Below are 14,635 nucleotides of genomic sequence, written 5' to 3' on the forward strand. Positions count from 1 at the left end.
ATAAATAAATAAATAAATCTAATTGTAAATGATGTTTCCAAATTTCCTTTTCACATGAAACTTTTTATTTTTTTTATTTACCCTTTCTTTTGCACTCGGGAATTAATGACGACCGCAATTTTAGCAGCTTTGAATTTCAGTTACATATGAATATTTTTGGAAATGTGAAGACCAATAAATCTGGAAAAAAAATATACCAACTATGTAGTACATAATGAATTTAAATAAGAAAATTGTATTTAATGAAATGTTTTATTATTGATTTTATATGAGTTTTTCCGTTTTTAATTTGTTACTTTCCTGATTGAAGCCCATCTAAAAAATGGAAAAGAGTTCAATAGAGCCCATTCTCTGATTTTTTTCCCACTAGGAGATTTTTATAAAGCCCAATTAAAAGGCATCCAACTATAACCCATGCCTGTTTGAGTCGAGCAAAGGGAGAGCTTGGCGAAGGTTCTCTCTTCGGTAATACTCTGAAAATTGGGAACAATTTGTGAAGGAGAGGCAAAAAGGGGATATGTGTTATAGTGATTTCTACTCAACAACTTCATCACCAAACTTGGAAGGTAGTATCGGATTTTATTAGTGTAAAAATGGGCATTATATGTTGAAATCGCACTCGTTCTGATTGTTGTGAAGGATTTAATTTCAACTTAACTCCGTGTAATTTATTTATGCTTCCAAAGTTGTTGTTTCTTGATGGTAATCTTCCTCTAGGAATAATGCTTTCTTCGACATTTTGATGCGGTTGTTTATGGTTTTCTCCTTGCACCAATTTCTAGTGGGCGCATTTCCCCCCACTAGACCCTAGGTGTCTCCACCCGTCTTTGTTATTGATCTGTTAGTTTTTAGTTGGTAAATTGACTTTGTCTGAGAGTTTTAAGCCAAAGAACTTGATGTAGCATTGCAGCTTTAAAAGATGGTGAGTGATGGACGGTTTCTACAGAGAAATAAGGGAGAGACTGGAAATATTTCGATCCAAAAACTGATTAATGGTAAAGGGTCGTCAAATTTGAGTACGGAGAGAGCTGTTGCCTTGGTTTTAAGAAGTTCCCAAACGAAAGTAGTGTTACCAAGAGATATGACCGCAAGCCCCCAAAGTATGCAGATGTCCGAGGGTCATGAGAAGCAAATGCCACCTTCCGCTCCAGTGGAGAGGAAAGTTGAGAGAATCGAGAAACAGAACGCACATAGTTCTCCGGGGAGGTTGGACGGGGTTATGAGGAGTAATTCGTCAAGTTCTTTGGGTTCCAAGCAATCTGGAGAAGGCCTTAGTCTGTCAAATATGAAGTGGAAGAAGAAGAAGAAACAGAAGAGTTTGATACAGGCGACCATGGAATCAGGGAAAGCTGAACCTTACCCGGACTCTGTTCGTGTGAAGAGGATGCAAATGAATGCTCACAGATACAGGGCTATATTTAAGAAAAAACGGATGGATGTGTTATCAGGTCAATTGAATCTCCATACGGAGCTTGCTTCCTCTGCAAACCAGGAAGTGCAATCTGCAAAAGCTGAATCTGACCTGCAGTCTATTGGTGTTAAGAGGAAGGAGACGGATGCTCGAAGTTACAAGGCTAAATTGAAAGAAAAACAAATAGTGGACACTTTACCAGGTAAACTGAATCTCCATTTGCAGCTCGTTTCCTCAGCACTCTAGGAAGTGCTGCAAGGTGATGTCTGTTTAGTTTTTCACTTTAAGTTGTATTCCGTTATTTCTGTATATTAGAAAGGGAAAATTACAGCTGGGTTCTCCAACATTGCATGATATGGCACTTATTTCTCACAGTTTTGGGGCACATGAGTGATTGGATTGAAACCATGTATATTACCGTTGATTGGCACATACCTTGCACAAGGGGCCTTGTTTTACTGCTATTTTGGTCGATCTATCAATACATCTCTGCGAAAAAAATAAAAATAAAAATAAATAATAAATAAAATTCACTTCTTCCTTAACCACTGCCATCACCCTACCTATGCCCCACCAACTTGTCCCCATTGTCCCATTGCCACCGCCTAGGGCTTTCTCCACCCCTTCATTTGCTAGTTTTATATGTACATGGCAGACAGTTCCATTAAGCTAAGATTAAAAAGATAGTATGTTTTCCAGTTACAGGCAAATGGAAGAATATTAAGAAAAGGCTTACTTTGAATCTTATGTATGGTCAAGAGAGACTGTCAATAGGATTCTTCAAAGCAGTACACTACAAAGTTCCAACTCAGATTGTTTAAAACTCAGGTTGGCAATGATGGTGCAGCACACTTCGTAGACCAAGCGAAGCGATGATGATAGATTATGGACAGTTAGGGAAGTTTCATAAATGACAGATGTGCTTTGTTGGCAGGATCTGGTTTGTTCCTTAAATGAATGATCTTGTTTCCTCTTGTTGCCGGGGCTGGGCAGTTGTGGCGGTGGCAGTGGGGATCTGGTTTGTTCCTTAAATGACAGATCTGGATTTTTAGTGTATTGTGGTGATGGAGTGGTGCCATGTGGCGAGGTAGTGATGGCAATTGTCTTCTTTGATCAGTTTCTTCTTCTTTTTTTCTTTTTTAATTCTTCTTTTGTCTTTTTTCTTCTCTTTCGATTGTTTTATACAAATATAGGTGTCTTACCAAAATTGGTGGCAATACATGTTGCAATTTCCTGTGAGACTGGTGAGTGAGTGGAAGGAAATGTGGTCAAATGGCTCACAGTTTCTAAGTATAACCTAGAATTATGATTTGCATGCAAGCGACAGATTTCCATGCATACTGTTCTTAGGTGGATTAATTTTTTGATCTCTCACAAAAATATCTTTTTCCGCTTAGATGTTGATGAGGAGTTGGAAGGATCAAATATACTTTCACTGGTTGGCTGTGGCGATGTCAGGGAAATTGATTCTGAACAAAGAGGGGAAAAAGAGGACTTGAGTGATGAGTGCAGTGGAAGGATGGTAGCGAAACTGAGAGTCGAACGTGTTGATAAGGCTTCTAATAGAGCTACTGAGAGGTGCGTTTCTAGTCTGAAGGGTTCTGATGTGGATACACATAAAAATGATATCAATCCAGCATCTATCCCTGGGCATATTGTTAAGGACAGGCCTCTTGAACCATCTGTTTTTGGAAAATCTGGAATTGCTTATGCAGTCAGAGAATCTGTTGATGATACTGAAAGAGTTCTGACAAATATTTCTTCTACTGACAATATGGAGGTTCCAGAATCAGTAAGTTTGACTCAATGGGGAAGATCACTAGGTGGTTCCATGGATGCAGTAGATTGTGAGAAACATATTTATCCAAATGGCATGAGATCTACAATCAACTCAGAGTTAGACCATACCTCAATGGATGCTGGTAAAAATGTTTGCTCGGCAGTTGCTGACAATGATCCTTCATCGTTACACAAGCGTGAAAATGACGATCATTTGGGGCTTCGTGTTGAATGTGCTGAAAAGAGAAGGTATGCTGTCCACATACTAGCTCTAATAAATGTCAAATTACTCATCGTGGGTGTTTAACAATTTTTCAGATTTATTAATTTTTGAACATTCTATTGCTATTAGTATGTGTACGATAAACATGCCTTTTGTTATGGGTTATGTCTTTCCTGATTAAGTATGAGAAGGCTAAAGTGGTTTCACACACTGTAAACTTCGTTATATTTTTCACCAAAAACTTAGCCGATGAGCAATGTGATGAGTAAGCTGCTTTGCTAAGCTCTAGGAACGATATGTCTATTTATATGGGGGTTGAGGAAGGCCAAGAAAGTCTCAGTTCGAACGTTAGTAATGAATTTCGTTTACTAAGCAGATGTAACAGCAGATTACAGACTATCTATATATCGTATTATGATAGTTATGGATTGTACAGGTCAAAGTGGTACAGAACCCGAATACTGTTAGCTCCACCCTAATATGACATGAATCTTTAGTTACCCTTTTGTTGGCTGCTTCACTGAATTTGAGGTAAAAGATTAAAACCAGAGTTGTTAAACTTTGCAGCAAAGCATTCCCTTCTTTCCCCCTTCAACCTCTCCAATAACACACCAAAAAATGTAAAATAAAAGTAATAATAATAGAATTAAGAAATTATGCTATGTGGTTGCATAGTCTGGACATTAGGCTTTATTTTCATTGGTTGCCCATATGATACGTGAAATTTACTCTCAACAGACGTGAATATATTTGCAATTTAGTGGAGGATATGGCAACTTCTCCGAGCATAGCTCATAATGTGTCTTAAGTTGTTAAAAGAGATTAACTGGAACTGCTTCTTCTAGTTCCTACACAATTTAATTTCATGTCTTGGTCAGAACTATCTTCATTGATCTTGACATGGATGAGCCAGAGGAAATAATTGCACCATCCGATGAGCAAAGGAGCCTTCAGCTGAAACAGTTACCAAAAGAAATAGAAGATGATATAAAGCGAATCAAGGAAAAATGTGATAGAGGGATGAAAAAACTTGTTCGACAACAATGGGAGGAAATTCAAGAGTTCCATAGAATTTGGGAGGAGAGAAGGGTACAACTGGAGAATGGATTTAAGTTGGATACAGCTTTCATTCGATGTATATATGGTCAAGGCTCCATGAGAATCAACAAACTCAAGCTCTTGGACGAAGACATTGCGAAGAAAATTGAAGAACACGAGTTCCTGAAAGACTTGAACCTTAAAGTTCTGGAGGCAAAACAGTTAGCTGCTCTGAAGGATGAGAGAGAAAAGGAGGCTTATTTTTTGGCCAAAGCTAAAGCCTGTTGTAGTGAAATTCAGTCAGTTGATGAGCCACGTTTGCTTGAATCTCAATCTGAGGACCCAGGACACTCTCAGGCTATTGCAAACGTTACTGACCCTGGCCCTGGCCCTGGCCCTGAAAATGTTATCAGGTTTGAACAACATATACAAGAGCAACGTCATAACAAAATTGTTTCTGATCTGCATGAGGATGATGTCATGCCATCTAATACATCTGTTACTGTGTCAGCTGAGGCAGTGGGATGTACTGTTCCTAATGAAACTGTTAATAATCTGATAAATATAATACCTGAAAGAAGAATGGAAATAGTTCATTGTGAGAGAACATCTGTTGTTGCAGCTGAGCCGCCCAAGGAATTGAATCCACATGGAGAAAGAGTTTCTGATATAATTCCATTGAGTGAGCAGAGCAAAGAGGTGTTTACAGTGGTTCCTGAAACTGTAAATACTGATATTGTAGGGCATGGTTGCTCAGGAGAATCCCACAATACACCTCTTAGGGTGTATGATAAAGTACTTAAAATTGATTTGCCTGAAAATGTGATGAACCAAGGCAAAGGAGCTGATAAGTTGATCAATGGAGTCCGATCATTGTTACCGTTGGAGCAAACTATAGCTTCTCCAGATCACTGTGGTTTAATACCCCAGAGTCAAGTATGTACTTTTTTCTTCCAAATGGTCTAGTTATATGCTTATCCTAAATGTCCTGCACTGCACTTTAGAGTAAAAACTTAGGAGGGTGACCTCAGCTCAGAGTTTAATCGACTTTTCAAGATTTATGGATCCTCATTGATTTCATGAATTTGAATAGAATTCCACACAATTCATAAGATTTTAACATTGTTCTATTTTATATATTTTAATGGATTCCTTGGGTATTAATGGATTTCTTACAATTATGATAAAATAATATAACTTCTTAACCGATAGCCAAAAAAAGACAAATTTTAACTTTGTAATTGGAAAATAAAATTCATAATATTATTTTTTATTACAGAAAATTCATAACTTTGTCATATAGAAAGAACTCATTTAATCAATCTACAAAATGAAGAAAATAAATATGAACAAATTAGAAATGAGTTCAATCTGAAAATAAAATCATTTTCATTATAGTGTTGAAAATTACGTACGAAATATGCACCAAATATTTTATGATTAAAGACATGTTTAGTTGGTGAATAGAGTTACTAAAGTAGAATGGACTAATGTATTTTTTGTTCTTAGTTGTCTAGAATAAAAATTCCAAGTCCAAATTTCAATAGGAACAATAATTCAATTTGTCATTTCCTTCTCTCCCATTTTGAATTTCGGAATGAGAATTGAAAATGAGATATATTATTGCTATTTTATTTTTATATTTTTCTACTTTTTTACTTTAGTTTGATTTCTTTTATTTTTGTCAAAAGTATTAATCATTTGACTTAATATTTGTAGGCTCAAAATCCATTGAAATCTGAGGGATCAGACTAGAATTCCTAAAGAGCTTGATATTTAGATTCATAGGCTTGAAATCTACTATTATCTATTAACATCCTTTCAACTAATGAAGTCCTTAGAAATTCACTACTTACCGGGTTAATATCTGAGTTGAGGACACACCTAAACTTTTACAGACTTTTAAATCTAAGTTGAAGGCGCAACCCGTTTTTCTCCAGTAAGTTAATATGTCCTTAAAAATTATGCTCTCCAATAGTTTCGCAGACATATTATCCTCTAAACTTTGGCACATTCATACACATTATGTAGAGCTGATGAAGTGCACTCCATCGATTATCTTTCTTGTACTTGTGTCTCGATTTTTTGACTATGTTTGTCGGGACGTGCAAATTTACTTCAGGATTTTATATTGGAACTAGGTAATTAACAACTAAAATATGTGATATGATCAGGTAGCGCAAGATGAATGTAACCAATACTCAGTGTCTGCCGAATTGCAAGACCAACATGCACCAGGCACAAAAACTCAAAGTACTACACCAGTTGAAGAACCCATTTTGGAAGCCGTTGAGGCAGCAACCTCTGTACAGTATAATGATGAGGTAATTGAGAATTGTGAGAAGCTACAGCCAGTTCCTGCTTATATTTCTCCTGTCTGCAATCATGCTCCAACTATTGAAGTTGAACATCAATCCCAAGATGAAGGAAGATGCTCTTTACAAATTGCTGAGGCTTCTCTCCATTTTACCAAGGAGCTAGAAACACTTTCGTATCAAGCTCCTTCTCGAAGTGGGGGGAATTTGGAACTGCATCCTTCAGTTGCTCCTGTCGATTCAACTCTTGACAGGGAAAATTTGGAGCCTGCTGAGGCTGTAACCACTGTACAGTCTAACCATGAAGTATTTGAGAATTGTGAGCAGCTGCATCAAATTTCTGCTTACGTATCCCCTGGCTGTGATCAAGTTTCAGCTAGTGAAGTTGAACATCAAACTCAGGATGAAGCAAGAAGCTCTTCCCAAGTTGCCGAGTCTTCTTCTCTCCATTTAACTGAGCTAGAACCACCTACAAATCGAGCTACTACTCAAAGTGGAGGAAATTTGGAACTGCATCCTCCAGTTGCTCCTGTCGATTCAACATTTGACGTTGCAATTTTGGAATCTGTTGAGGCTGTAACCTCTATACAGTTTAATCATGAAGTATTTGGGAACCGTGAGCAGCTGCAGCAAGTTTCCTTTTATGTATCCCCTGGATGTGATCAAGTTTCAGCGAGTGAAGTTGAACATCAAGGCCAGGATGAAGAAAGAAGTGCTCTCCAAACTGCCGAGGCTTCTCCCCATTTAACCGAGGAGCTAGAAGCTCTTGCTTATCAAGCCAATTCTCAAAGTGGGGGAAACTCAGAACTACATTCTCCAGTTGCTAATATCGTTTCAACTCTCGAAGGCAATCACCTTGATTTAGGATCAGCAGACAGAGTAGATAATGAACCAAGTGGTGAATTGAACAACTCTGCTGTGATTAATGTGACCATGTCCGAAGCAGTTACAAGTACACATGAAGTTCCAAATCAAGCTGTTCTGCAAATGGGGGAAGATATCACTCATCATCAAAGACCTAGCAACCTTTATCCTTCGCATCATGTGGGCTCTCGGAATCCTACTCCACCTTTTCATGCCAAACCACTTGAATATGAACTGCATAGGTTACAGAAAGAGAGAGAACAAGTGATAAAAGTCCATGAAGATAAGGTGTGTTGGAATTACTTCCTGGTCCAATTATGTATGCGTATTTTTTATTGTAAGTAACTCTCTATCTCAACAGAAATCACAACTGAAATCTGATTGTAAGAAGGAGATCCAGGATATTATCACTCAAATACGTGATAAGTATGCCAGAAAACTTCAGGACGCTGAAGCCGCGTATTGTCTGAGAAAGAATGAACTTGATAACAATTATAACAAGGTTTTCATGCATAAAATTCTGGCTGAGGCTTTCAAATCTAAATGCATCAATCTCTGGCCTTCTCAGCATCCAGGAACGCAGGAAGGTACATAATCAGTTTCATACCTCTTCCAAAGTATAAGCAATATTAGGTGTTTTGAAGATGTGTTCCTGTATTGTTCATATAATATGATTGTGGGGAGACTTGGAACTCTCAGGACAAATCATAATTTTTTGTGTATACAACTGACTACAAATGGTAGTTGAGTAATCAAAAATCATAAATTCAATTCCCGTTCGATTCCATGGATTTATATCTTCCATTTAGTAGGTTCTCTAACATTGGAAATCAAGTTTTACCCAAGTTGATGAAAATCCTTATTTGATTATAATTGTTTGTTCAGTTAAACTCCGGAAATAGTTTTCAAACATAATGATAAGTACTGATTACCATTTTTTTAAGCTCTGGTATTTATATTAGGGATCGTTCCATGGTGATTATATTGTCTGAATCATCTGAATATACTTTTTTGAACCTTTTCATTCTCTATTTTACATCTTTCATAGTTTTTGTTCTATAACAGTACTGTTTTGGAAGAACCATCAGTATCTCACTGTGTCATCTACGGTTTTGTCGCCTTGGTGGTCTTAAATGGATATCTTGCAATTTGTTATCTAGATGCAACATTCTTCCTGAAACTCTCATTAAAAGAGTGCAACTTGTTATTGTGATTCAATGTGATGGATCTTCTGCATATGACCATGTTTTTCAGGCATCTAAAATGCAGTGTTTGAACTTTTTAGTTCTCTCTTTTATACTTTTTGGTTCTATAATAGCATGGTTTTCCAAAGACCTTTAGTCCTGCAGAATAGCTGCAAACCACTCACATTATCCTCTCCTGTTCTCTGTGATTTTATTGCACTGGTGGTCCTAAACTTGACTCTTCCAAAGTGTAATTCAAATAATGTGTATCACAATTTAAGCTTGGAAGTGTCAGTTCTAGGAACTTTCAACATTACCAAATTAGGTTGAATTTTTTTGGCTAGCTAGTTTACTTCTGTTTTGATGTCAAGTAAATAAACTTATTTACAATTATTTGAGTATGGTGCCTGTATTTTTAGTAGATTTATATTTGTTAATCTCTTGGTCGCTTGATTTCTCTCAGTTTTGTCCATGTGTTAACATTGTTCTATATATTTTGATTTATGCTTCTCGTTGATCAATTGAAAGAGATTTTGACCCCGTTGTGCAAATTCTGGTATGAATTTGGTCCTAGTAGGGTGACGTTCAACATTTCAGTAAATCCCAGGACGTGTCTGACAAGTGACTTCTATGTCCTATTTTTTTATTTTTTTTTATATATATTTTAATTTTTTTTGTTTTGGAGGGATATAGTTAGGGGACACCCAGGCAAGGGTTCGACGTTCAATGTGTCATGTTTTATATTAAAAAGTATAAAAATAAAGATATAGAGCTTGTTGGCCTTTCATTAAAATATCCTTATAATTTAAAGGTCAAAATCAAATTTAATTTTAACCACACATTTCGTAAGATCAATAATTACTGCCCAATTATTCACCACTCGTTCCATCACATTATAATTCAGGAACTTATAATGAAACCAGAAAAAAGCACTTAATATATAAATGTAAACATTTGATGCATGTTCTTACATGGATGGTATTGTTGGTGCACAAGTTATTACTCGAGTTCTGAAGTTTTTTTGTTTTTTTCCTCAACTATTAACTGATGTAACATAGTTGTGTATTAAATTATCGCAACACATTGGACAACCAACTACAATTATTAGTTAGAAATAAATAAGATAAAACGGATACATTATAGAGATTCATAGATATTTCATTGAAATATGGGAATTGGCTTGTTTAGTGACCATTTTGTGTTTGACCAGATTATGTTCATTTTATTTGAAAATAAACATTTTCTAAAACTAGCACAAGTTGACTTGTGTAATGTTTGTTTGCAGCTATGCAGTCTGGTTACGTGCAGAACTTGTATCAGCCGTCTCTGCCTACTTCAGTGAGACCTTCCCCTGAGATTTCAGCCTGCCGGCCTGCTTCTGGCCACCGTACTACAGCTCTAAATGTACAACCTGTGCAGCTGTCCGTGTCACATTCTACTAGACCTTCCGATGTTGCTGGGTCATCTTCATCCCAACCTGTACAACCTCTGCGGCGTGGAGCAGCTCTTTCCGATAATGTTCCCACCCGACCCCCCCATATTGGTACCCTGACACCTTCCACAGGTAATGTCAGAGTCGGTAGGGAGATCCATGCTCAGGCTCCTCACCTTCAAGCGTTCCGACCTGCTGCATCCTCATATGTTGCTAGTGTGGCAGCCTTTCCACCTAGCGTACCAAGGCAGCTGGCATCAATGCTCTGGCCTCTTGATTCTTCGTCATTTTCTCAACATCAACCTCGACAAGCACCACCTGTCCAGCATCAGCCGTTGCTACATTCACATACACAGACACCACAACCTGTATCCACTAATTCCGTTTCTCATGGAATGCTGGCTCCTAGTATTTCTTTATATGCGCAGGAGTTGCGTATGGACCTGGATAATCAGCCTCATGTACAGGTACCACATTCTTTTGAGCAATGCTACAAATACAACAATTTTGACATTATGATCGACAGTCCTCTCACATAAGAGATGGGGCTCAAGATTGAAATAATCGTGGGCCCCACAATTGTGAGAGTGCTGTAAGTGTACAACACTGTACACCCAGCCTTTTTCCATTCTTTTCACCTTTACCTCATCTCAGTTTGACTTTTGATTTTTCAAATCAATCTGAGCTTCATTCATTTTGGTAATGTGCAGGGTGTACCTAGCAACGTTGTTTATTTGTCCGATGATGACTGAAAAAGGGGTAAAAAAGGGTGAATATTCTATCCCAAACGCAGTTGGCATATAATCATTACTGTTTTTTAGTTATATTGATGATGTAAATACTATGTGTAAGTTGCTATATTGTCATACATCTAGAGTTAATGGGCTTGATTTTGACCATCTCTCTTTTCAAATATCCATTTAATTTGTTTTGCCACCCGTCTTTAATTTCCGTTCTAAAAATCGGCATAAAGGAATTGTTTACTCATCTTTTAAATAAGCAAAAAATAAAATAAAATAAAAGAGAACAAATACAAGTGCAATTTATGAAAGAGAGAGGATAATAATATGACAAATAAAGCAGGTGTGGAGTCAAAAATTATTTCAGTGCAGGTGGAGTTGCTAGTTGGAGTAGCAGTGGGAGTAGATCAAGTTGCATCAATTTTGGACCCAGTCCGAAATTGAAATCAACACCGAGAAGGTCAGTTTGGATAAATTTTAACCCAAACCAACCCTTTTCATCGTCGAAACCGAACGTCATTTGAAAATGCCAAATTCAAAATATCTAGAATTACAAAACAAAGTTTTTTTTTTTTTTTTTTTGACATGTGCAAATAAATCAAGGTAGAAAACACAAATTATAAGAGAAGACTTATGGCCATGAGCAGGCTGGACATTTCTGCCCAGTCAAGTGGGAGGAAGCCAAGGCCCAGTATAGATGCCTGCATTTGGCCTACGGTGGCTTCGCTCCTGAAATAAAGGAAGGAATATAAGTACAATAATCAGTAAATATTGAAGATTTTCGTGCAATTAAAAGGAAATCAACCCAAAAATAAATAAATAAATAAAAATTCGTGATGACAATGAAACATCTCTTTTTATAAATTGCCCAAAGTATTTCAAAATGTCTAATTTTAACGCTAAATTCAATTTGTGCTCACATGTACTCTCGCACTTTAGCTTACAACTATACGTATGTTAAAATAATATTTTATTTTGCAGCTTTTAAATGACTTATAATACATATTATATTTTACAAAAATAACTTATTCATCTAAATCAAATATATTGTAAATCAGTACGAGATCTACTCTTTCCTCAACAATAAGCTAGCTCACAAAATAAGCTTTAGCTTAATTAGAATTTTTTTGAGACGAGACGTTTATGATGACTTGTATTCTCGATGAGGTGATTTCACAGTATGGCATTCCTGCCTAATCTCATAACATTTTATGCACATAAATTGTGTGTACAAATTATTATGCGGGTTGTCAAGAGAACAATTTGAATCCCAAATAATTTTTCAGCAATATACCAACACCCCTCTAAATCAATGCCCCCACCCTCCCATAAGGCACCTTATATTTCATTCAAAAAGGGCTTCCGTCCATGTTTCAATTGAAAGCTTTTTGGGGTACAAGGGACCCAAGATAATGGCTCCTTTAAACTCCTTTTGAGGCCTCAAATGATGCTAACTTTATAGAGGATTGAAAACTATAGTAGTGGAAGAACAATGAATAAAGATCCTTACATAGTAACTTTGTGGGGGTTTGAACTTTCCTTTCTATCCTTAAATGTGCTACACTTTCTAGGGCAACTATCCACTGGTAGCCAGTTTCCTCAACTCCAAACTCTTATTGGTTTGTATAAATGTTCTTCGTTGATCTTATCTTGTATGCATAGCTGTATAGAGATTAACTTTACGTGCAACTCTAATGGCTCATTTGATATGACTTTTGAAAAGTTGAAAAAAACTTTTAAAATCAAGTTGTTTTTAGACCAGTTCACTAACTTTTTCTAAAAACTTTTCTACGAAAAGACTAGAAGACATTTTCCTAGTTTACTGAAATTTTAAATTTTTAACTTTATTCTTACATTTATAAAGGAATAAAATGTCAACATTACCCTTACATAGAAGAGAAAGCTCTTTTAAAAATTAATGTCAAACGTTAATTCAAAAACTCTAAGCTTTGCTTCTCTTCTTTTACTACTCAAAAGTAGAAGTAGAAGCTATGTTAAATAGACTTTTTCTAACGTCAATGTAAGAATATGCACAATTTTTAACTCAAATTAAGACAGCCGTGCAAACTACTAGAGCTCTAGATCTAATCATATTTTTAATTTGATTCTTGCATTAAACCATAACATATAAATTAATGAAGCAATGATTACTATCAAAATAAATTATCTTGCATCTAAGTCGCAGGATTGACCTAGAATGAGTTTTCTAAAGCAACAAACTCACGTTGGTTGGTGTAGATTTGGTCTTTGGTTGTATTGTATTGTATTCTGTTTTGTAGCAAATATAATGATTCTCTTTACAAAGAGAATGAGATAGGGTCCAAATTCTTATTGAAGGCAATATTAGGAATTTTCCGCAATGGACTAAAGTTCGAAAAAATTAATATCCCGTGTAGGTAAAAGATTCACATGTCGTGAGTTTTTTCATAGGAAAGAATCAATTATTGTTATTTCATATTTGAAATGTTTTTTAGTTTCTTGGAGGTTACATTCATAAATCTTTGTTTTGTTATGTTTATATTATTGTATTTTAAACGAGTTGACAAAAAAGAGATTCCCTAATTATTTTACACGAGTACACAAATGTACGAAGGAGGTAATATTCAAGCTTGCTTGCACAAATATACACAAGTTATCGTTTGACAAATCTACAACAATCATGCTACACATTCAGATTCAAATCCAAATGAGACACGTGTCGATGCATGATTAAACAGTTTGAAAATTTAAAACAAAACATCCAATTATTTTTTGATACATCAATTTGTCTCTTCACTCCCCTATTTTTAAACCTGTTTAAATAGATTTATTCAATCTACATATCAATTTATAAAGAGAAATAGTGGTAGGTCCCACGAAATTTGTAAATAATAATAAGTAGTAATTATAAATATGTATTTGAAATTAATGTTTGACTTTAAATTTTTAATTGAATTTATAAACCAATTTATAAATTGCGTCTTAATGAAAAAACCATCTCAAAAAATAAACATCTCATTGGTCAATTTATCTCAACTCCATCATAATTGTACTTACTAAAAACTCAAAAGAAAAATAGATGACTTGTTTAGGCCACGTAAATCAACCCCCCAAGAAAAACTCTCCTTCAGGCCAAGTTTGGGCATAAGCAATTAATCAATACTTATGTAACAAATTTTAATTCAACCTATCACTTACACCAAATAATAGTCCTGATCAACCCAAGCAGAAAATATTAACTACGATAATCAACTACAACTCCACACATCGAAAATTGCTCGACTAAAGTGGAAAATTGATCAACATGAAAGTAATTTCTATTACTTATAAGCAATTGTGTACGCCATATTTGAGCGCATAATATTCTAATAGCATACCCATATTAAAAATTTCCTTGTTTTTTTTTTTTTTAAATAGCAAATTATCCTTCTTACCAGTTTAAATAGCTAACATCGAGTTTATTCCGATAAAATCATCAAGGTTAATAATTTCAAATATTAAAAACTTGATATATTCCATTGGGATGCGAGTGTACAGCACTATACTTTGGGGACCATTAGACCCACTTGGTGGCTGCAATATTTGTGTGAAAGGTGCCTTTGTCCCGTAATATTCAAAGCTACGGTCCAACACATTTGTCACGAGAACTTGTTAATTATTTAAATTACCC

At 35.8% G+C, this 14,635-nt stretch overlaps 1 protein-coding gene across 5 annotated transcripts; it reads left to right on the forward strand.

The window, feature by feature from the left end:
- Positions 1 to 424: 424 nt before the first annotated feature.
- Positions 425 to 11,177, forward strand: LOC111393489. 5 transcript variants are annotated; one of them, XM_023019035.1, is made up of 9 exons: positions 1,498 to 1,613; positions 2,240 to 2,498; positions 2,605 to 2,655; positions 2,809 to 3,439; positions 4,292 to 5,387; positions 6,626 to 7,918; positions 7,992 to 8,217; positions 10,100 to 10,713; positions 10,957 to 11,177. In XM_023019035.1, exons 2-9 carry the CDS (start codon positions 2,489 to 2,491, stop codon positions 10,996 to 10,998), a joined length of 3,963 nt encoding a protein of 1,320 aa, XP_022874803.1. In that variant the 5' UTR covers positions 1,498 to 1,613; positions 2,240 to 2,488; the 3' UTR covers positions 10,999 to 11,177. The 5 variants fall into 5 exon arrangements, with proteins under 5 accessions (XP_022874801.1, XP_022874802.1, XP_022874804.1 ...); XM_023019033.1 differs by lacking the exons at positions 2,240 to 2,498; positions 2,605 to 2,655 and adding an exon at positions 425 to 566 and having other exon boundaries at positions 903 to 1,613; XM_023019034.1 differs by lacking the exons at positions 2,240 to 2,498; positions 2,605 to 2,655 and adding an exon at positions 425 to 566 and having other exon boundaries at positions 911 to 1,613.
- The last annotated feature ends 3,458 nt before the right edge of the window (positions 11,178 to 14,635 follow it).

This window comes from Olea europaea, chromosome 4, assembly GCF_002742605.1.
Source record: "Olea europaea var. sylvestris chromosome 4, O_europaea_v1, whole genome shotgun sequence".
Lineage (NCBI taxonomy): Eukaryota > Viridiplantae > Streptophyta > Magnoliopsida > Lamiales > Oleaceae > Olea > Olea europaea.